Source organism: Diachasma alloeum, unplaced genomic scaffold (assembly GCF_001412515.2).
Source record: "Diachasma alloeum isolate Michigan unplaced genomic scaffold, Dall2.0 Dall_scaffold_00179, whole genome shotgun sequence".
NCBI lineage: Eukaryota > Metazoa > Arthropoda > Insecta > Hymenoptera > Braconidae > Diachasma > Diachasma alloeum.
The window spans coordinates 4126024-4146929 of NW_021680345.1; the positions used below are offsets into that span (position 1 = coordinate 4126024).

The window sequence follows — 20906 nt, forward strand, 5'->3', positions numbered from 1 at the left end:
AAAAACCCCTGGGGCGGGGGGGCCAGAAGCCACCACCTTCCTGAAGACCCTCTCCCTCCCTCTCACTTCATCCCACAAACTCACATCTCTCCGTCTCCCTCTCTCAAAAGCTGACGCTTCCTTTGAGGTGTCTTAACCAATCGGAGTAACGTACGAAATTTACGCACAGGAATATACTGACGTGTCCCCAAAAGCCCACCACTCTCGCGATTCATGATCATTCTCGAAACAGAAGTAAATTAAACGCACGACGTGACGAGCTACCAATTTGTTATCGGTTATTGTGTGTTGACTAAATTGTTTGTTATATCATCAGCATCAGTGGACTCATTGTGGCTAAACTATGGCTGTAGGAATCACTAATTTCGTCAATTCCTTCACCAACAGACTGTAAGTAATCCCCAGTACCTACTCATTTTATTTTGCAAGAACGAGAAGAAAAATCGTTATCAGAACGCGTTTTTGGGGAAATAGATTATTTGTTTATGTCCGCTGGGGAACAGATGGGGCAGCTCGGATCAATTATCTTCGGGGTTGGAGGGGATGCTCCTGAACGTTTTTTTTGGCAATTTTTGTCGATGATGTAACGAAAAACAGAAAGCTGATTGGGTCGAGTCATTGGGTGATTTCGAAGAGAGTGGACGCTCCTGACTTTTTTTATTTCAATAATTCATGAGTTGTGGATTGAAGGAGGGGAAGTGCTCCTTCAATGGCGGGAGTGGGGCAGAATGCGAGAATTTTTTTTATGAAAAGCATTTTTCCTGGTCTTTGTAATTAGTCTGAACTGAGCTTGATTGATTATTTCAGTTCTGAGTCGAAACAGGTGAGAAGGGGTTTTTTCCTTTTGTATTTTGTAGGTATTTTTTTGGGCTTTAAAATGAGACCTGAGTCATTCAAATCGTATGGTTTGGTCGGGAATTATTGGAAATTCAAAGAGGTCCATTTTACCTCACTTGCCCTACTCCCAGGGAAATGACACTAACAGTGTGAATCTAGTAAAACTCTGTGTGATGTTTTTTTCATTTTTTTCAACAGTATTTCAAGAGGATTTTAAATAAATCTTCTACATAATTGTTTCATTTTTAATTAATCAACTCTTTTTTTGTGAAGGACAATTTGTTCGTATTAAATTAACTATTTACTTGATATGAAGGGAAACGCAAGTAAAAGTCAAGTTCAAGGTCGAATAAAAGCTGCATTACGAGATATTTAAATAAACCCGTTTGTTTGATTCAAATAAACCATTTCGCCGGGTAACTTCTCAAACGATAGAAAAACGTTGTTTTATTCGATTGTTTCTTATGAACATTAATGAATTTGTTCCTGAACTCCGGAATTTTTGAGAACTTTACTTCAATCCAATCAAATGAAACTATTTTTTTTATTTTTTCATTTGTTGCAATAATGTTTCAAGAAGAATTCAAATAAATTGTTTATTAAAATCATCAAAGCAATTCAGTAGCGAAGTGGTAAAACGGTTTAAGTCGACTTATTTCCCAATTAAGTTTTTGAAGAATATTTCCGAATTTAAAGGAGATAACGAAATTTTTGTCACTACATTTGTTGTAGCACTCAATCGGCTCTACAAAAAAGGTTATAACCAAAATTTTGATATCTCCCTTACGTTCCGAGATATTCATTGAAAACTGGTCAATAGTCAAAATTGACTTGTACCGTTTTACACTTCGCTGCTGATTTACTTAATATGAATAGAAATCCAAATAAAAATCAAGTTCAAGGTTGAATAAAGCTTCATTACGACCTATCCAAATAATCCCCTTTATTTAACTCAAGTAAACTATTTCTCTGAGTTTTAAATAAACTGTTTCTCTGGGCTTTTTTCTGTGAAAAAAATGTCGATTTATCCCCTTGTTTGTTACTAAAATTGATAAATTTATTCACGAGTTATCAACAAAAATTGATTCTTCATTTTTCCGTACACGTTACACGATGATTATCATTTCCACTGTTTTTATGCGAAGCACGAACGTATTGAGTGGCATTCCTCGTATTTCCCCGATAAGACGCAGCTGATAGTGAAGACGTGTTGGACTCATTAAGAGTTACATCGGCCTTCAGTTGAGCATTAAGTAGCTGACGTATTCGCAATAATTTATTGGACTGTTTTTGTGTCGATAGGGAGGCACCGCTACGGCAACACCTCAAGAATGTCTACGGGTGTTTGGCAATGTCAACATTGGCAGCAGGGACTGGTGCCTGTGTGCACCTGTTCACGGATCTCCTCGAGGCGAGTCTCTTGAGTTCTCTGGGCGCCCTGGGGCTGTTGATCGCCCTGGCGGTGACGCCCGACAATGGGAAAAATCAGAAGCTTCGGCTCGGGTATCTCCTGGGATTCGCATTCCTCTCGGGTCTCGGATTGGGTCCTCTTCTGGAGATTGTCATCAGCGTTGACCCGAGCATCATTGTCACTGCACTCGTTGGTGAGTTTCATGGGGTTGACGTCATTTTTTTGGGGAATTCTAGAGTAGGAAATTGAAGGAGAGACTCAAACCTCTGGCACTGAGGGAGGCATTGAATTCTGGAATTTCCTAGGTTTTTTTTTATGTTGAGGAGAACTTTAAACGTAAATTTTATCTGCTATGGAACAAATAAAATACATAATCGTGAGCAAGTTGGTGAAACTGAAAAGTTCTGGAAGTTTTCGCTCTTTTTATGGAAATATGAACTTTGAAACGACGAAAAATGGAGGAAAACGTTTACAAACGATGAGTCATACTCGATATTTTTGTTAATGGTCAACTTATCTGGGAATTTTTCAGTTGATTCATTGTTAATCTCAAATCATTTCGATGGAAAATTATTAATTATCAAACAATGTGGAAAAAACTGAGGAAATGGGAAAAAGATATCAAATCCAGAAATTTGTGGATTGTTTCGTGTTTATGGCAATTTAAAACACACATTTTATCTGCGATGTAGGAAGCAAAAATGTGATATTATAATGACCAATAAAAATAAAAATTAATTAGTTATTATTAATAATTAATTATCCATTTTTCAATTCATTTAAATTTTCACTCGCTCAACTAACTAATCAAATTTTAACTTATTTTACCACAATGAAAGTGTAACCTCTCACCGTGACGATCAGGAGCAGACTAAGTGCGTACCCATCGTAAATTCATATTTTCAGTATTTTATTTTGTGAATTTCCGAGAATTCAAAAACAATGACTCCTCCAGGAAAAAACATGTACAACTTACTCTCTACTCACCAGTGTAAAAAGGAAAACTCAATTGTAAAAATATAAATTCAATTGCGCTCTACGTCGGGACTCTGGATTCATTCCAGCAACCTGCTCAGCTCCACAGAACAATCCTGAGATTTCTAGATTTTTCGTATTGAAAGCACGACGAAAAGGCCCCCCCACAAAAACCTTGAAATCAAACTTTCCAGAATTTTCTCTACTTCGCGTGACAACGCATTTTCCTCGCATCAATATTGAAATATACCATCACCCTCACTGCAAACTTCCCGCATAAGTTCACTCCCCAAGTAAACGAAAGAAACAGGCGACGAACTTTGTTGCCTAATTAACGATATTTTATTCCCAACTTTCAACTTCAGGATCGACCGTTGTTTTCGTCTCGTTCAGCATTTCCGCGCTGTACGCCCCTCGGGGCCAGTGGCTGTACCTAGGAGGCACTCTCATCGGCTTGTCCAACATCGCCATTCTCCTGCTGCTCTCCAACATCTTCTTGCGCTCATTCTTCGTCTACCAAGCTCAACTGTATCTGGGTCTCGCCCTCATGTGTCTCTTCATCATCTTCGATACTCAGCTGATCGTCGAGAAGTTCCACATGGGCAGCAAGGACTTCATTGGTCACTCACTCGAGCTGTTCATTGACCTCTTCAGGGTATTCCGTTACTTGCTCGAAATTCTGGAAATCAAGGTAGTTAACACATAATTTTAAAACCATTTTTTAGTCATTAAACTCGATTTTTTCATGAATATCTTTGAGTTTGAGGCAGAATTACATTTTCATGAGGAAAAAAAATCTTTACAATTGTTTTGTCTCTGACACGGAGATCAGAATTTTTAAAATGAAATCAATTTTTTCTAAAACTGTTGTAAATAACTCTATTCATTTCTTTAACCGCTAAATTTATAAGAAAAACATCTAGACTTTTTTTTGAGAATTGTCCTTCACATTTAACAATTCAATAATTTGAATTGTTTATTCTTTGAAATTTCAATCATGAAATTTCTCATCGAAATTTTCTCCTGAAAATTCCTCGCCATATCAATCTAAAAAAATGTAAATCAATGTTTTCCAATTTTGTTATTTTCCAGGAGCAGTCGAAGCGCAAACGCAAGCAATAATAAAAGCGTGATAAAATCGAGAGGTGTCACCGACATTCGAGTAAATCCATTATAGAGGTCTTCATCCTTTCTATTATACATATATCTACTTTAATTCATATTTAAAATAATAAACCGCGAAAAATTAAGAGGATACTAGATTTACTACGATAAACAAACTTGTTTATACTTGGTTAACGAGTGACTAATGAATATGTTTTCGATGAATATTCGCGAGCCAGTGAGATTGCCGAGCATTACTCTTCTCTTTATTTTGTAAAGATAAAAATTCCGTAAATTATCCCGTGTCAATTGTTCCGTTTCTTCTCTTTGAATTTACACGTACTGTAATTATTAAATTATGAGGTTTATTATAATACAATATTTTTCAACTTATCAATCAATCTAATAAATTTATCATAAATAATTTATCCTGTGGTTGTTTCAATTCTATGTACTTATTTTATTTCAGGAGTCGAGTATTTTTTTCTCATATTCAATAACGAATTGTCAATTATTTCAAATTATCATCAATGTATACTTCCGATTGCGATCGTTTCTACATTTTTTCCTCGTGTAGACATAACAATTCGTCATTAAATATTATTATAACCTTATTGAAATATCGAAGTGAATGGGAAGTTTAATCCAGGTTAAAGGGGCAGTATATCAATTGAATAAAGAAGTTCGACGTCTTGCGAGTTCGAAGTCTTACATTCGCGCAGAAAAGAGAACAAACTGCAATCACACAAAAGACTATACATTCAGTCCCATTCCATACTCACACACAGGGTAAATAGTCAATTACTTCATTCTATAACAATTTAGCTATTTGTTATTTTTTATTGGCAATAAAATTAATAAACGAAGACCACTGTTTGTCTATATTATGTGTTTCACTTTATTAAAATCTAGTCTTTACACATACATTACACAACTCGTTATGAAAAAAAAAAGAAAAATCATGTGTAATCGATTAGTCCTTCATGTATGAAAAGTGATGGAGTAAATACTAATGTAGATGTAATAACGATAACACATTGAAACTTCGTGTTATCGTTAAAAGAAAATTTACACATTCTGTCATCGTAGATGCGAGCAATTGCCATCATTAATTGGCTGCTCAATACGGGCGCTGGCGATCCCTGTCCCTGTCGCCGCGTCTAAAAAAATACGAAGGAATGTTTATTAATAGTTAATGGGGATGGGGGTGAGTTGTGAATCGATGGGAGTTACTACTGACCCGCCACCTCCACGCATGGGCCCTCCACGTCCACGTCCTCCACTGCCACCTCTGTCACCCCCACGGAATCCTCCACCCCCGCCTCTGCCACCTCGGTCGCCACCACCACGTCCACCACGATCATTCCTGAATCCACCACCACCTCGTCCACCTCTGTCTCCACCACGACCTCCTCGGCCACCTCCGCCGCCACCACCACCACCACCACCTCCTGCACCTTCTGGTTTCGAGCTTTTGCAGAGGTTGCACTCGTCACGCCAGGCGAAGTTTGTGTTTCCGCAGTCGGGATTTGTACATCTGGCGATTGGAAATTAACAAAATGATGAAAAATTAATAGGAATTCATTACATGGCCGACAATTTTTTACTGAAATTTTCGGTAGACTGTGGGAATTTTTGACAAGTGGCAGTTCCACTGAAATTTCAAGCAATTTTATTTAAAAAAATCAATTGGGAGGTTAAATTTCAGTCCGATTATTCTATGGGAGGTAATAGGAATCAAGAAAGTTCAGATAGATAAATTCCTGAATTCTTAATTAATTGAAAATTCAAATAAGGTTCAAAATTCTTGTTTAAAAGTTTGAATTTTATTAATTATTCTTCCTCAAATCGAGCCCAATATCGATTTCCTGAAAATTACTACTAAACTATCCATGAAATTTCAAGTCTATTTCTAACATTCAAAAATGTATTGTGGAAATTTTAATGACTCATTGAGTTTTTTATGAAATGGACGGATTGTTCCTCCACAAAACATATAATTCTTCCTTTTAATGTGGACCCTAGCCTGAGCTCAATTCATAAATTGGTTTCTCAGTTCTGAACACTGAAAATAAAAACATCCTAAACCCTCAATTCCAGTAAAACTGCAAAATCAACGAAAAACTCGTGTGTGTAATCAATCTAAAATTAATTAATTTTAAATAGAGAAAAATGGGACGAACAGGAGAATGAATTGATAAAATTTGAATCGGAGGAAAGAAGAATAACAAATGAAGATGAAGAATAACAAATAAGAGATGTGAATTGCAGAAGAAAGGTTTCAAGGAAAATGAAGAATGTAGTCATGACAGAATCTAATTGATTAGCAATTCGTAACAATATAATGAAGAGCTGTACCTCCAATCGCCTCCGCGACCACCGGAGTCTCTCCTGTCGTCTCCTCCCCCACCGCCGCCGCGATGATGATCGCCCCCATCCCTGTCTCCTCCACCCCCGCGACCTCCAAAACCTCCCCTCCCACGCCCACCACCACCAGGAGCACCGCCTGTGCCACCACCTCGTCCACCCCCGCGTCCTCCCTGCCAGTTGCTCTTGTGCTGAGCCATCTGCACTTTTATCGTGCAACCCTTGAAATCCTTGCCGTCAAACCAAGTGATCGCAGAGCGTGCTGCATCCTGATCGTCGTACGTCACCGTTGCTTCGCCTTTCGGCTTGCCGGTGTTCTTGTCTCTGTACACCCAAATCTTTGGTTTGCCAGTGCGCTTATCGTTCTGGAAGGAAGATGATGCGATTCAGAAAGAAGAATTGGCGACAATTTTTTATTTTTTAAGAAAACATTAACAAAGTTATGATAAAGAATGCAATAAATATGGTAAAAATCACAATATTTTCGTGAAACATTAACTTGAAATATTCTAATCTTTAGTAGAGTTTGTCAGTCAGCTTTGAAGATTTTTTTTAATATCTAAGAATCCAATTGGGATAGATGCAATTTTATGAAAAATTTTTTTTTTCGAAAATGACAAAGTTCTGATAAAGAATGCAGTAAGTTTCGTAAAAAAATGTCAGAATTTTCGTGAAATTCCAACTCTCTTTTTATTTTAACTTAGAATTCAATTTTTTCAAAGGGGATTCTTCCTAAAAATTACATTTTCATGAAATTTAAACTTGAAATATTGTAAATTTTACTGCAGTTATCTATTGGAGGAACGATAATTTTCCATTCGGCTCGCGTAATTATTGTCATGTCACCAATTCCTCACCTTGATGATCCCAATAGCCCCAAAATGCTGACAAATTTCCTCCTCAGAGACCCCTGGATCCATTCCCGAAACGAAAATAGTGTCCTCTTGCACGACCATCCCGTCATTGCCGCCATTCCGGTCACCAAAGCCCCCTGCAACGCGGCCACAATTAAAAATCCCATAACCAGTAATCCTTGAAAAACCTCTCAATCTCTCAACAGCCCTACCAGGATCGACAGTTCATGAAAAAAACTCTACTATTGCCCTAATAACTACAATAATTTTCTCCAAAGCAACGTGAACCCGCGGTTTATCGAAAATAAATAAGCAAACATTTTGTACAGTTATGCACGCACGAGAAAATCTCATGAAAAAAACCTGGAAAATTTAATAGGAAATTCTGTTGCAGAATTTTGCAGCTTTGCATAGAAAATATTTCACAAAATTTCATCTTTCAATACAACTTTCTCCATAAAGACAATTTTATACGGATTCCTCGACATGAATTTTCCTAGTTTTACTTCATTTTTCTTCTTTCATAAAAAAAAAACTTGAAAAATATGACCCGAGTAATTCCTATAGAAGATGTCTGAATAGAATAAGTTGCACAGAAAAATAAAATCCTATAGATTTTTCTATAGAATATTTTCCACTGAACATTTCCATCTGAAGAATAAATTCTTCAATAGAATCCGCCAAAAGCTAATAGAAAGTTCAATCGAAATCCACCAGAATTTTCTAAAAAATTCCCTAGCGTTTTCCACAAAGCTTCTTCGTACGCGTGAAACAGCACATCGACCATGATAAACTCAAAAACATCATTACGATGACAATAAAAAATTTGTTCATCTCCAGCCAAAATCCTCTACCATTGATTTAAATAAATCATCGATCAACACCCATCGTTGTCATTCCAATGGTCATGGCTTGTTCATGACAATATTTTACCACATGCCCTGTATTTAAGTTTCACCGACCCATTCACCGAGTCACTGTTAACTCTTTTACCCACCAACAATTCTCTTACAATAAAATTGTAAAAATTTGTCTTTACCATTAAATATTCGGTTTTAAATCACACATCTGTTACCCTGCCTAGTATTAACATTACATATCCACTTAAATTTGATCACTTTCATATTCCTCGATACTCTCCATAACGTGAATATAAAAATACCAATGATATAACCATGTTGAATTAAAAAAAAAAATACCTCCCGCAGTTAATGTACCGCCAAAAAACACCAAATGAATTTCGACTAAGTATCTCATCGTAATCCAACACAAGGTTGCAGTTGCATATAAAAGGGCTCCATCGTCGTAATAATAAACCATTTGAATAAATAATATACCAAAAATACACCTCTGACGTAATGAGGAACTCTTGCATTGCTCTACATATCGAGCACACCAGTCGCTTCGTAATACGATTTGTTATAAAAATGCGAAACTTTCAGGGTTTCATACTCATTCTAGTTGCTGTTTCGATCCAGCTTGGGTTCAATACTAGAATTAGCCACCACTGATTGACGAATCGATCATTAATAAACGGCATACTTCAACACCGATGCAGTATTTTGTTGACAAATGGACTGTTACACACAAGAGAGTTCCTTCATTTTTTAATGGATCAGATGTTTTGCATTCAAACCCTCTCTCAAGGAATTGCATTCGAATTTTCGATTGTGCGAATTTGGGTGCAATTTGAGATCAAAATGTTCATGGAATTTTTTTATGTACTCATGTTTTCTACGGTGGGCGATTATTGATGCTTCAATTACAGCTTAAATTCTCAATAGACTGAACATTTAGGAAAATATTGAACTTTCACGGCTTGCAATATTTTTTAGTGTCAAATCGACCTGAAAATCGCAATATTCATGTGGGTAAAAAAATTTAATGCTTGTAGGAAATTTTTTTTTATTCATGCAAGTTCCCTGTTCGAAATGTATAATTCAAGTATCTCTTTTCTTTTTCTTGAGCTCCAAATACTCAAATTAAGATAAATCCGCAGACAATAGCAGCCAAAAGTTAGTCCCTTTAGATTTCCAGAAAAAATTCTAAATGACTTAATTTATGGCATTCTCACAAGTATTGAGTTTTTCTATCCTCATGTTGTTGATGAAGACAACAATAATTGTTTGGATCAAATAAGAAATTATTTGTTAATTCATGGTTGACAATTTCGAATTATAAAATAAGAATTACAATTCCTGCAGGCAAGATCTTGATGCAAAGCATAACATTAAAAAAAAAAATAAAGAAACTATTGCGTGTAATGGGTCACTCGAAGTATTCCGAATAATCAATTGTATCCTTAAAATAACACAATCGCGATGTGGCAGCCCTTTCATATAATAAAAGTAACCGAGTATTAATTGATAAAATGTTGAATCTTTAAAAATATTAGATTGAATGCGTGAATAAGCACCAGATCAGTACAGTACGATCTGGTGCATTTACCTTTGTTATAACCACCACGGCCACCGCCACTGCTAAAACACAGAAGCAGATATACCAATGAGACGACTCATGGGGGGACAGACTCGATCAGTTCGATCGTTGATGTGTTTTTTCATATCGTTGATTCAATGCCAACCCCTTCTCATTCCTTTCTCTTGATGGTTACCTACTGTCTAAATGTCTGTCACCATATTTTTTTTTGTTTTTTTTTTTCGATCAAATTAACATTATCTTATACTATGTCAAGTAACAAGTTGCAGTCCGTTGATTTATTGGTGTCAGCATGCAGGTTTACCTTCTGTGATTACAACTAACGATTGTCCAATATAAGAATATCCCAGTGGAACAGTCCCGAAGAGGAGGTATATTTTTCAGGGCTTCATGAGCAAATGTTCGAGTTTGTCGAACCTGTTGATATGACGAAATACTAGAAATAATTCTGCCTATGACGCGGGATAAAAGGAGACTTCATTAGTTTCCGAAAATTTTGTTGGATTGCAAACAAATTATTCTATTTCGTCAAGAACTTAAGGAGTTTTCAACATTGAAATAAGTGTCTATTTTATTCCATTCAGGTTTTCAGTTTTATAGTAGTTATTTTCAGTCGATGATCAATTGAACAACTAATTTTCTACCAAGAAACCGTAATTTTACATGTGTGAGCAAATTCAACTCAAGTTTATTGAAATTGTAGAGAAAAATGTGACGTGAAAAGAATATTCACCAAAAGAATTGTTCAGTAATTTCCAATAATGTCAATCATTGAAAATTTATGCAATTTTATGAGAATTTTACTAAAACCTCTAGTAAATGCAATAACTAGAAAAAAATTACAACATTTTTATAAAATTTGTATTCAAAATATTGAAATTTGAAGTGGATTTACGGCATTTTTCATAACAAAAAAAAATAGAAAATTGGAAAAGTGAATAAATGAATGAATGATTGAATAAAATGGCATAAAAAAATTTATTTCAGTAAACAGCAGTGTCATTTTTCAAATTTTCCTCCCCACGCATTCATGTACTCAGGGACTGTACCACCGAGATATCCTTCCACTCCAATAAACCAGATTCTAATAGTCTCAATGAAACCACAAAACAAGTGGAGCCGAAAACGCATTATTTTCCATTACCAGTAAAAATTCTCCACGAGGTATAAACAGAGGGTAGAGTCCACAGCACATATTTTATACTGTTAATTTCTAGTAGAAAGTGTATCAACGAGCCTGAGCTGGATACCAAGCACCGAGTGGCGATACAAAATCGTCAATGGTCACACGATCTTTTCAGCTGTTTTTATCATTCGTTACGATATCTCTGCACAAATGATAGTAGTCATTGTGGCAGATTATGATGGTGCATTCAAGTGATGGATAGGGTAAGCAGACCAATAGATCAACACCGACCAGAAGATAGACGGTTTCACCTTATTCAGAATTTTTAAATGAATATAGTAAAACAGGAATTGAACTGCTATAATTGACGATGAATATTTCTCTTTATCGATTGACATTTTGAGTGGATCTATCCTCTGATCCAGTCGTCTATCTATTGAGTGTTTGCGTTGCATCTTCTTTTTTGTCATTTTAGCATCTATTTCTTCGCTGTTCGCTCTTCAAATAATTTTTTGTCACTGCTTTTGACATGAAAAGTCTTTTCGTTTACTTGTAAACGAAAAAAGCCACAGTTCCCCACTCGTTGAATGTGAGATCACTGACAAAAACTATAGTTCGACACATGTGAGACGGGAAGTTGAAAAATCTGTCACACTTGTACTGAAATATACTATGTTAGGTATAGAAACCTAACATTGTATAACAACCTAGGTATAGTATAGTAACCTAACATATCGTTGGCTCATTTACGCAACTTACTAACTTCCTGATTTATATCGGGTAGTTATTGTAAGGCCCCGAAAATCGAAACAGAAAATGTCATGATGTCTTCACGTTTCATGACCTTCAGAACTTTTCTATTAAGTTTTTAGGGTGATTTCTCTGGGACGAACGGTCCGATTTAATTTTCTTTCACGCCATCCATGCGTTTCCATGTCACTTAGAGCTGATTACATTCCGAAAAACATTGTCTCAACCGTTTTCTCGATTTTGCAATAAAACTGATGAAAAAAAGTTGACAAAATTAGTTTTTTTAACACAAATTCGATTATTTCTCCTGAAGAAACGATGGAATTCAATTGTTCTCGTCACAATCGATGCGGTGTTGTATGACTACGACTGGAGTGAAATTCCAGCTGAATCCCCTTGGTTGTATAGTTATTCGAATAAGAATTTTTCGGAATTTTGCAACTTTGTCTTCTGATAAATGAGCAAGAAAAGGAATTAATCGGGGAGTTGTTGGTTCGACTTATAATAATTCCCATCCACCCTACCAGTCCCCCCCACGACCCCAGACTTTCAATTTTTGGTACCTCGACGAACCGCAATTCCTCTTAACCGTCTATCTATTGGTCTGCTTACCCCAAATGGGAAAAATTGATTAAAATTGGTAACAGGATTCTCCACACCTGAATCCCTCTAGCCATGATACTCAAGGTTCTACCGAACCTTATCTGTTAAATCACCACCAAGAGTTGAATTATCACAATTACCTCGGTGATTCCCGATCGTGTCATTAACTTGAACCACATTTTTTACGTCATTTGTCGTATACAACCTGTTATCATTACCTTTTTCATTATAAACCAGTTATACCTGTGCGATAAACAAAAACCTGTAGGCACACTTCAAACACATTAACGCCGAAATGGCAGGTGAACCAGAATTGTTTTTTTTCTTTGCATGATTCATGAATTCAAATGTTTGAACATTTGTTATCAAGTTTAGATAATATACAGGACACCTACTTGATGATCACCGAAGATGTTTAGTCTCCAGAGAGAAGTGCTGTTGCATTTCATCTCTTTTTTTAAAATGAATTTTCGACATTCGACGTGAGAAGGAATAGTTGGGGCTAAAAATGGAAAACTTACTTATAACTACCGCCACCGCTCGAGCGGTCGTAACCCCCACGGTCGCTGTAACGCCCACCACCACCGCCACCACCACCTCCGCTTTGTCCTGGGAACATTATTATTATTATGAATTTTTCAAGTTTTGTTAAATGTGTGGTACTGTGCTTTATTAAAATTATGAGAAACTTTTTCGGTCAAAAATCTATTCTCATAAATGCTAGACTTGGGAATATTTCATGATTAACTTGGCTTGCGAAATTATAAAATTATAATAATGAATTATTATTTTCTTGTGTTTTTCAAGTTATTAAAATATCTTTGGGCCATGTCTTGTTCTTTTTTTTTAGTCGCGAAGAAATTGTTATTCATGTGATTGTAGAAAAAGATTCATTTTTTCTCCGAATCAAGATACAATACCAAAGAATATTAATTCGATTTTAATGAATAGAAAGAAGAAATGAATACAGAGTTTTTTTTGGATATGAATAAAATTAAGAACCCTTGATTGCAAATATTTTTCTTGTTTTCTTTCTCATTTCGTTTCTTATTTTTATTTTTTATTGGCAATCAGATATGCAATTTATCAATTATCTTTCCTCTTCCTTAAATAAATGAGTGAGTTTGTCTTAGGTTATTCTAAAACCAGAACTCATTGAACATCACCTGTACGAATGGAGTTAAAAAATTGCAGTTTCATGTATCAAAAATAAGAGAATAACGGTGTTAATCAGCTAATTTTTGAAAAATTCAAGAGTCGAGGTCAATCAGGAGCTTCAATCATGCAATCTTTCAAAGTTTTTACATTGCATCTTCATCCTTTATATTACGAAAAAAATGTGTACAATTTTTTTTGGCATTCCCAGGTCCAAATAAATAAAAAGTTTGACTGTTTTTTCCAGAGAAAACAGTGTTTTAAGGATATAAAGAAACCAAAGATAATTTATATTCCAATGAAATATCACACAACTAACAAGTGATTCACTCAATTAATTAACTGATTCATGAGATGTACGAATTCATTCGGAAGTGATAATTATGCGTGATAATTATTCATAAACAAGAGAAATGAGATGTTTTCGGTTGTAATTACCTCCGTAACTTCCTCCAGAGCTGCCACGGTTATATCCACCCCCTGAATTACCTCCGTAATTGCTTCCCCCGTAATTATTGCCACCAGTACTGCCACCACCGCCTCCACTGCTCTGATTACCAGAGGTAGCTCCGTAGCTTCCCTGGGTGTAGCCACCCTGTCCCTGGGTCTGGTTGTAATCCTGAGCGGTGGAGGTACTGTAACTGTTGTAGTTACCGTAGCTACCACCGGTCGGGGGAGGCTGGCTGTACTGATTGTAGCTGCCACCGCCCGATGTTGGTGGAGGATACGATGTATCTTGTCCACCGCTCGGTGGGGGCTGGCTGTATTGGCTGTAGCCTTGCTGCTGATAACTTGAATATTCTGGAAAAGTCAACGGGGAAATTGCCCTTTATGACTTTTCTGGTAATTTTTTTTATCGTGATTAGCCCGATGTACATGACGATGAAACTAACGGAATTGTCGGCCCCAAAATATTCAGGGGATATTCAGGGGATTGTTGAGGGTTTAAGGGTCAAATCAGTAGCGAAGTAGTAAAACGGTACAAGTCAATTTTGACTATTGACCAGTTTTCAATGAATATCTCGGAATCTAAGGGAGATAGCAAAATTTTTGTTACCACCTTTTTTGTAGAGCCGATTGAGAGCTGCAACAAATGTAGTTACGAAAATTTCGATATCTCCCTTAGATTCGGAAATATTCCTCAAAAACACAACTGGAAGATAAGTCGAGTTGAACAATTTTACTATTTCGCTACTGAAATGATCTTATCAGCAAACTTTTTTCAATTGCGAAGGAGTTCACATGTGACTTAATATTTGCAGACCTCTAGATTCGCCGAAGTCGAATGCTCCGTTTTTTTTTTCATGGAGAAGGCAATTGTTCTTTGTGATGAGCTCCAATTAAACTCAATTGATAAATTTTTAGGGCTTTTTTTCGTGGATTTTGAGATGACCAAAAATTCATACTGTCTAATTTGAAGATATTGACAAATAAAAACTTCATTCGAAGAAATAACCAAAAAGTGACACAATTTTACGTTTCGGTTAATTTTTTTTTCCTATGGAAATTACATTTGTTTTCCTTTGTGATGAGCCTCAATTAATCTCAATTGAAGAATCTGTTCCTGAATAATGAGCATTGAAAAAAATCAAAAGCCTTCATTTCGTTTCACCCTCATTTTTCTGAATAACTTATTCTTTTTGGAATTTTCTTGACCTCAATTCTTGAACAGGAATTTGTTAGTGTTCTTTTCTTGAATTTTTTGTGCCGACAAAAAATTCATGTTGTCGAATTTCAGGATGTTGATTTGAAAAAAAGGCTTAAAACCTTCTCGCGAATCAATAATAAAAAAAGTGAATCATGAACCCCAAGAATTGAATAACCAACTTGATAAGATTCAATCGCTAGCTAATTTCACATTCCCCTTAATTTTTTTCTCATGGAAAATACAATTGTTTCCCTCTGTGATGAGCCTCAATTAATCTCAATTGAAGAATCTGTTCCTGAACAATGAGCATTGGAAAAATCAAAAGCCTTCATTTCCTTTCACCCTCATTTTTCCGAATAGCTTATTCTTTTTGGAATTTTCTTGACCTCAATTCTTGAACAGGAATTTGTTAGTGTTCTTTTCTTGGATTTTTTGTGCCGACAAAAAATTCATGTTGTCGAATTTCAGAATATTGATGTGAAAAAAAAGGCTTAAAACCTTCTCGCGAATCAATAATAAAAAAAGTGAATCATGAACCCCAAGAATTGAATAACCGACTTGATAAGACTCAATCGCCAGCCAATTTCACGTTCCCGTTAATTTTGAGTGGATCATAGGAGCCATCCATGTGTAAAAACAATTGGGAAAAAATGGAGGAGCAAAAATTATCGATCGGTTCATCAGATAGGACGCTAGGCAATAGTTCGAATGAGGTCATCGATGAGGCGATTAATTCCCCGATTTTGGAATGGGCTTGAGCCCTTCCTCGCCACGGGAACGTATGAAATTTCCCAGAGAAGACATTCGCATGATTTTCCGGGGTGGACCGGGTGCGTGGAATCGGAACCCGAGACACCCAAGCGTCACGCGAGACTTCCGTGTTTGTTGATGTTTCTCGTCGGTGTTCCGGGCACGTGGACACACCGGACAAAATTTCTCCGAATGAATTATTAGCGGGGAGAGACGGTGGAGTGAAATATTTGCGGGTACTTACGATTGTCCGTCATGGTGTCGACGTAGTTGAAGAAAGCACGACGTCAAGACCCACGTAATGGCGGGAACCAGTGGGGTCTGAGGGAGCGACGTAGTGGACGCCGGGGGAGAAGCAACGTTTAAGCGCAGAACGATGAGCGCATAACGGATGTCGGGTATTTTGACGCCGTTGGTACTTCCCGTTTGGTTCAAATGAAAATCTATCGCGTTGAACACATTGATTAAAGGAGCTCTACCCTTACGGTAAATTCAAAGATTATTGAAAACTGCAAAAACTCGATTAGATTCGGAATTCTAACTTTTTTCTCAATTTAATTATCGTTTTGGTTTTTCAAAGAAGAAATGTTTAAAAATCAGGATTTAACCCAGTGTCTCATGTGAAACAATGAAAAATATCGAGACAATATAATCCTTCACAATCAGCCGCAATTTCTTTATTTTAGAAATTTAAAAAATTTAATGTAACAGCCCAATAAATAAATAAGGGAAAATCAAATAACAATTAGCCATTTTATAATTAAACTATTTTTATTCATGTCTGCATTATAAATACTACTCGTTTAAATCGATAACATTATGACGATTCCTCAATTTTCTTACATTCACTTTCAAATAACATTGCCAACCGCTGTATATTTAATTTATTTACATGAGTGTGCAGAATCTTTGGAATAGAGCAGAATCCGCATTATTAATTATTTCGTCTAAACCCATAAACTCAGGACATTCATATATTCAAGTTTCCCCCGCATTATCTTGCAAAATTATTCGTCACCAAGTGATCATTCTGAATGGCTGGTAAAAACAATTCGTAGAAACCCAGAGGCAATATTCACCATTCATCGTTAAATTCACGTCTCAGATGTCACTGACCAATTAGAACTCCAAAATTTTCCAAAACGACCCTTTACACAGGTCATTTTTAGAAGTTTACGAATGAAAAAAAAACGAAGAATATCGTGACAACATATTTCTTCAAAATGAGCTGCAATTTCTTCATTTTAGAAATAAAAAAATATGTCTTCGACGTTTCTAATTGTTTTCTCTTTTCCTACCTCAAATTCTTCTCAACGGAAAAAATTTCATGTAAATCCCAATTGGCCGCTAGATATACAGAAATTCAGATTCTCCATGAATCCATCAACCAGGTGGAATAATAAATTACAAGGGGAAAAAATAAGGCAGTTAAAACATAGTTAGTCCATTAACGGCACGTTGATTCCAGTGATCACGATTTGATGTAAAAATTATGGATCACGAGTTGGAATGCTGAGAGGGTGTCAAACCACCAGGATGCTCAGGACTGTGTTTCTGTTTTTTTCGTTTCTTCTCCTTCTTCCTCTTCTTCCTCGCCTCCTTCTCCTCGTCGTGTCTCTTCTGCTTCTTGTGTTTCTTCTCGTGTGTATCAGCACCACTTATGTCAGTGGCCGCTATCTCTTGGCCAGCAGGCACTTCACCAGGTTTGTGTTTGTGTTTCTTGTGTTTGTTCTTGTGCTTCCTCTGAGGCGCTTGGTTAACGTATCGATACTGCTCAGGTAACTGTACATGAACGAGATTAATGAGTGGAGTGGAGGGGGGAAGATGGCTCTTGAGCTGTTTAAGCGGTGATTTTGGTTACTCACAGGTCCAGGGTGAAGACGAAAGCCTGATAATTGAACACTTGTGAGGGGGAGTAGCTCCTTACCCACTATTGGTGGTTTCTCAATTACAGAACGCAGTGAACTACGAACATGGATGGAATATCATTAGCTATTGAGAATTTGGCTCATTCCGTGGGTTAATTATGGAATTTTTTTGAATAAATTGAAGGAATAAACTGGGAATAAGTTAATAATTTCATTGTATTGACGGTTAGAAATTTTCGGCTGAAATTTCTGGTAGAGTTCTTGGAAATTTTTATCAGATAAGTTTCACTGACATTTCAGGGAATTTTGTCATTGAAAATTCACAATTTCATTCTCAAAAAATCAATGGGAACTGTAAATTTCAGGTCAATTATTGGGTGAAAGTTAATAGAAATCAGGAAAATTCATTGATTGATAATTAGTAATTGATTGGTAATTGATAACTTGATGCTCAGTATTCGTGTTTTGCTCAAAAATTTGACTTAACTATCGCCTTGAAATTAAATTCAATGTCTCTCGCTAGAAAATTACTAGTAAATTGTCCGTGAAGTAAATTGGACATTTTTTTCAGTTGTGAATTTATCTTGAAACCAAAGTGTCTATTTTGCACGTGATAAAATTCTCAAGAAAAAATGCCTTGAAATTCTTTTCTAATAAATAAGATAATTGGGTCATTTTCACACATTATCAAAACACTCTGCAGTGAATTAAAAAATTGGCATTATCATTAATTGTAAATTTATCTCGAAAGCGGTTCGCCCCAAGAAGAAAAATCAAGAAGCCATTTTTGTATCTTCAGAATATACTACAGATTATCAATTTCAGACTACAGAATTATTTGATCCTTTACTAAAATTACGACAAGAAACGTCAAGAAAAACGTCTTTGATCCTGAAAAAATCCTTTGAATAGTTCGATAATCTTACCACATCGCCAAATAATTCTACAATTTAGTGAATACAACAAATTAAAGATTTTTTATTAATCCATTCATTCTTGAGAAATAATAATTTCCGAAGATCCTAGGAAACGTCCCTTTAAACTGCTTCAAAGGATGATGAATTCTCTCGAAAATCAAACCCTCCCCTCGCCCCCTCCAAAAAAAAAATGCTCATCACCTATTATCCTGATCTCCAGGAGTGTCAATGATCCCAGGTAGATTCGGTAGAAACGAGGACAGCTGCTCCTTGAGTTTCTTCCCACTGAACTTGCTGTAGGAGTGTTCAAGGCCATAATAGGCCATCAAATTGGTGGCTCCAGTCAAATCGCTTTCCCCTGCAAGCAAAATCCATGCACTAAACCTCCTCGGCAAACCCTCGCCCTGAAACCCTCAAAAACCCTTACCAGGCGGTTCCTTCATCAAATAGAAGGGTCCACTGTGGACGATTGACGGATTCTTTCCCAGTGAAATGGTGGTTTTTAATGTTCCCGTTGAGTCCTGTCGTGATACCACCGGTGACCGTGCACCCCTCGGCGATGACTTTGGCGAGTACTGCTCGACTTTACCACGAAACTGATCGCCCATCATCATCCTCCAGCTGTTTTACTTCATCCCACCGTGCCACAAAATAATAAACCAACCCAAAAGAGTCCCCAAGTCCCCCCCCCGAGCCCCCAAAACCCCCTGGGCACCGCGAAAACCCCCCAAACAGACAACCTCCTCCCCAGGAGTGTCCCCCAAGCACAGATGCACTACGTGCAGGCCAAAACCGACCTCACGTCTCTCTACTATCTCCCCACATACCTAAAACCCATCCTAAAACCCAAGTCCACTCAACTCACCAGACCCAAACCGTCAACAATCCCTCAATCTACAGATTCAGTGACTCGTCTCCACGAACATTGCGTAAACATAAAATATTACACACGATAAACATGGTGACTCGGTTGGGACTAAATCTGTTCCGTTCAGTCCGATGATTAACAGAACTCTGAGATGAAAAAACCCGTCAGTGTTCCAAAGGTTCAGCCACTTCCGGTTCCCAAATCCCCCACAAGTCGCGCATTCCGGGAATTCCGGGGCTGCGCCATCTGCTGTCGCCCATGAAAACGGGGCGAGTGGTCCGTTCTCCTTGATTCCCCCCAGTTCTCGCCCGACATTCCACCAATCGGGGCTCTCTCTCGGCCGTCTCGACCCCCTCCAATCGACGAGAATAAATAAAAGAAAAGAAAAAACGGAAAAGCACCGTTGAGGAGGCAGCCAAGAGGAGAGTGTGGCTCGTATATCTCAGAGGTTCACCTCGACCGTTTTGAGCTGCGGGAGCCGTGTGAATATCTGCCATATTGTTTCACCGGAGTGTTTGTTTTGGGGTAAAACCCGCAGTTCAGCGTTCTCTCCCATCGATTCGACTGAGCCCACTCCCCGAACAATTAGTCAATTTTTAGTTGCAATTTAGTAACGAGGCGTCTGTGAATTCCTCGTGTGTGAGAGCTCTCCTTTTGTCTCTGGATAGAAAAAAAACGGATAGAGAGAGGAAGGGGACGTAGACAGCGCCTTGTGAATTTTAGTCGTTTCGTGGTAATCGTGAAGACGGTTTAGACATGGCCTGCGCCACCCTCAAGAGATCCCTCGAGTTTGATCCTGTTCACAGCCATGGGAGGCCCAGCAAACGGAGAAGATGCGTTCCAATGTGCGTATCACCTGGCACATCGAGTCAATCCACAAGCAAACAACAGAATCCATCGCCATTCGGTGAAGTTGCTACTAAATTGACGCCTGGTAATTGTTATCGGCTACGGCCATGTTTCTTTTCTTTTTCTTTCTCGCCTTTTTTTTCGGTGGGGCTTTTTCTTTGGCGCGGTGATTAGGGGGAGGGGGGAGGCTACGGAGGATTTAAAACTCGTATTTAGGGCGTCACTGGCCGAGGGGGCACGGCGTCCCTCGGATGGGAGTGGGGGAGGGGTCGATTTACACACGCGTAAATCATATGGTAATGTCGTAACGGACGGGGAACTTTCGGTCGTTTTTTGGAGTTTGGGAGGGGAATTGTGGGAATTTTGGATTTTATGGGGTTGTGGG

General features: G+C 37.5%; 4 protein-coding genes across 5 annotated transcripts in view; 2 read left to right on the top strand and 2 right to left on the bottom strand.

The window, feature by feature from the left end:
* Window positions 1–120: 120 nt before the first annotated feature.
* LOC107042755 (probable Bax inhibitor 1) lies at window positions 121–4748 on the top strand. Its single transcript, XM_015263939.2, has 4 exons — window positions 121–390; window positions 2140–2441; window positions 3589–3914; window positions 4316–4748. Exons 1-4 carry the CDS (start codon window positions 344–346, stop codon window positions 4343–4345), a joined length of 705 nt encoding a protein of 234 aa, XP_015119425.1. The 5' UTR covers window positions 121–343; the 3' UTR covers window positions 4346–4748.
* A 453-nt stretch (window positions 4749–5201) lies between these two features.
* Window positions 5202–16369, bottom strand: LOC107042743 (RNA-binding protein cabeza). 2 transcript variants are annotated; one of them, XM_015263929.1, is made up of 8 exons: window positions 16264–16369; window positions 14060–14422; window positions 12988–13075; window positions 9997–10025; window positions 7552–7685; window positions 6686–7059; window positions 5568–5864; window positions 5202–5487 (listed from the first exon to the last, which is right to left on the bottom strand). In XM_015263929.1, the coding sequence occupies exons 1-8, from the start codon at window positions 16274–16276 to the stop codon at window positions 5448–5450; spliced, it is 1338 nt and encodes a 445-aa protein (XP_015119415.1). In that variant the 5' UTR covers window positions 16277–16369; the 3' UTR covers window positions 5202–5447. The 2 variants fall into 2 exon arrangements, with proteins under 2 accessions (XP_015119415.1, XP_015119409.1); XM_015263923.1 differs by having other exon boundaries at window positions 9997–10028.
* A 402-nt stretch (window positions 16370–16771) lies between these two features.
* On the bottom strand, window positions 16772–19498 carry LOC107041145 (mediator of RNA polymerase II transcription subunit 19). Its single transcript, XM_015261555.2, has 4 exons — window positions 19232–19498; window positions 19006–19162; window positions 17885–17984; window positions 16772–17801 (listed from the first exon to the last, which is right to left on the bottom strand). The coding sequence occupies exons 1-4, from the start codon at window positions 19416–19418 to the stop codon at window positions 17517–17519; spliced, it is 729 nt and encodes a 242-aa protein (XP_015117041.1). The 5' UTR covers window positions 19419–19498; the 3' UTR covers window positions 16772–17516.
* A 558-nt stretch (window positions 19499–20056) lies between these two features.
* Window positions 20057–20906, top strand: part of LOC107043647 (akirin-2) — a 6561-nt gene continuing 5711 nt past the window's right edge. The window contains exon 1 of the mRNA XM_015265225.1: window positions 20057–20606. Coding sequence (XP_015120711.1) covers window positions 20429–20606 — 178 coding nt within the window. The 5' untranslated portion in view covers window positions 20057–20428. The remainder of the gene's footprint in view (window positions 20607–20906) is intronic.

Bases quoted from the DNA above. Each gene is read 5' to 3' on its own strand.
- LOC107042755 (XM_015263939.2), top strand. From the start codon at position 344: ATGGCTGTAGGAATCACTAATTTCGTCAATTCCTTCACCAACAGACT. The intron at 391-2,139 runs GTAAGTAATCCC...TTGTGTCGATAG, and splicing joins AATTCCTTCACCAACAGACT to GGAGGCACCGCTACGGCAAC. The intron at 2,442-3,588 runs GTGAGTTTCATG...TTTCAACTTCAG, and splicing joins CATTGTCACTGCACTCGTTG to GATCGACCGTTGTTTTCGTC.
- LOC107042743 (XM_015263923.1), bottom strand. The intron at 13,076-14,059 runs GTAATTACAACC...TAATGTTCCCAG, and splicing joins CTCTGGAGGAAGTTACGGAG to GACAAAGCGGAGGTGGTGGT. The intron at 7,686-9,996 runs GTAAATGCACCA...GCCGCGTTGCAG, and splicing joins CCGTGGTGGTTATAACAAAG to GGGGCTTTGGTGACCGGAAT.
- LOC107041145 (XM_015261555.2), bottom strand. From the start codon at position 19,418: ATGATGATGGGCGATCAGTTTCGTGGTAAAGTCGAGCAGTACTCGCCA. The intron at 17,985-19,005 runs GTGATGAGCATT...CCATGTTCGTAG, and splicing joins CCTGGAGATCAGGATAATAG to TTCACTGCGTTCTGTAATTG. The intron at 17,802-17,884 runs GTGAGTAACCAA...GTTCATGTACAG, and splicing joins TTCGTCTTCACCCTGGACCT to TTACCTGAGCAGTATCGATA.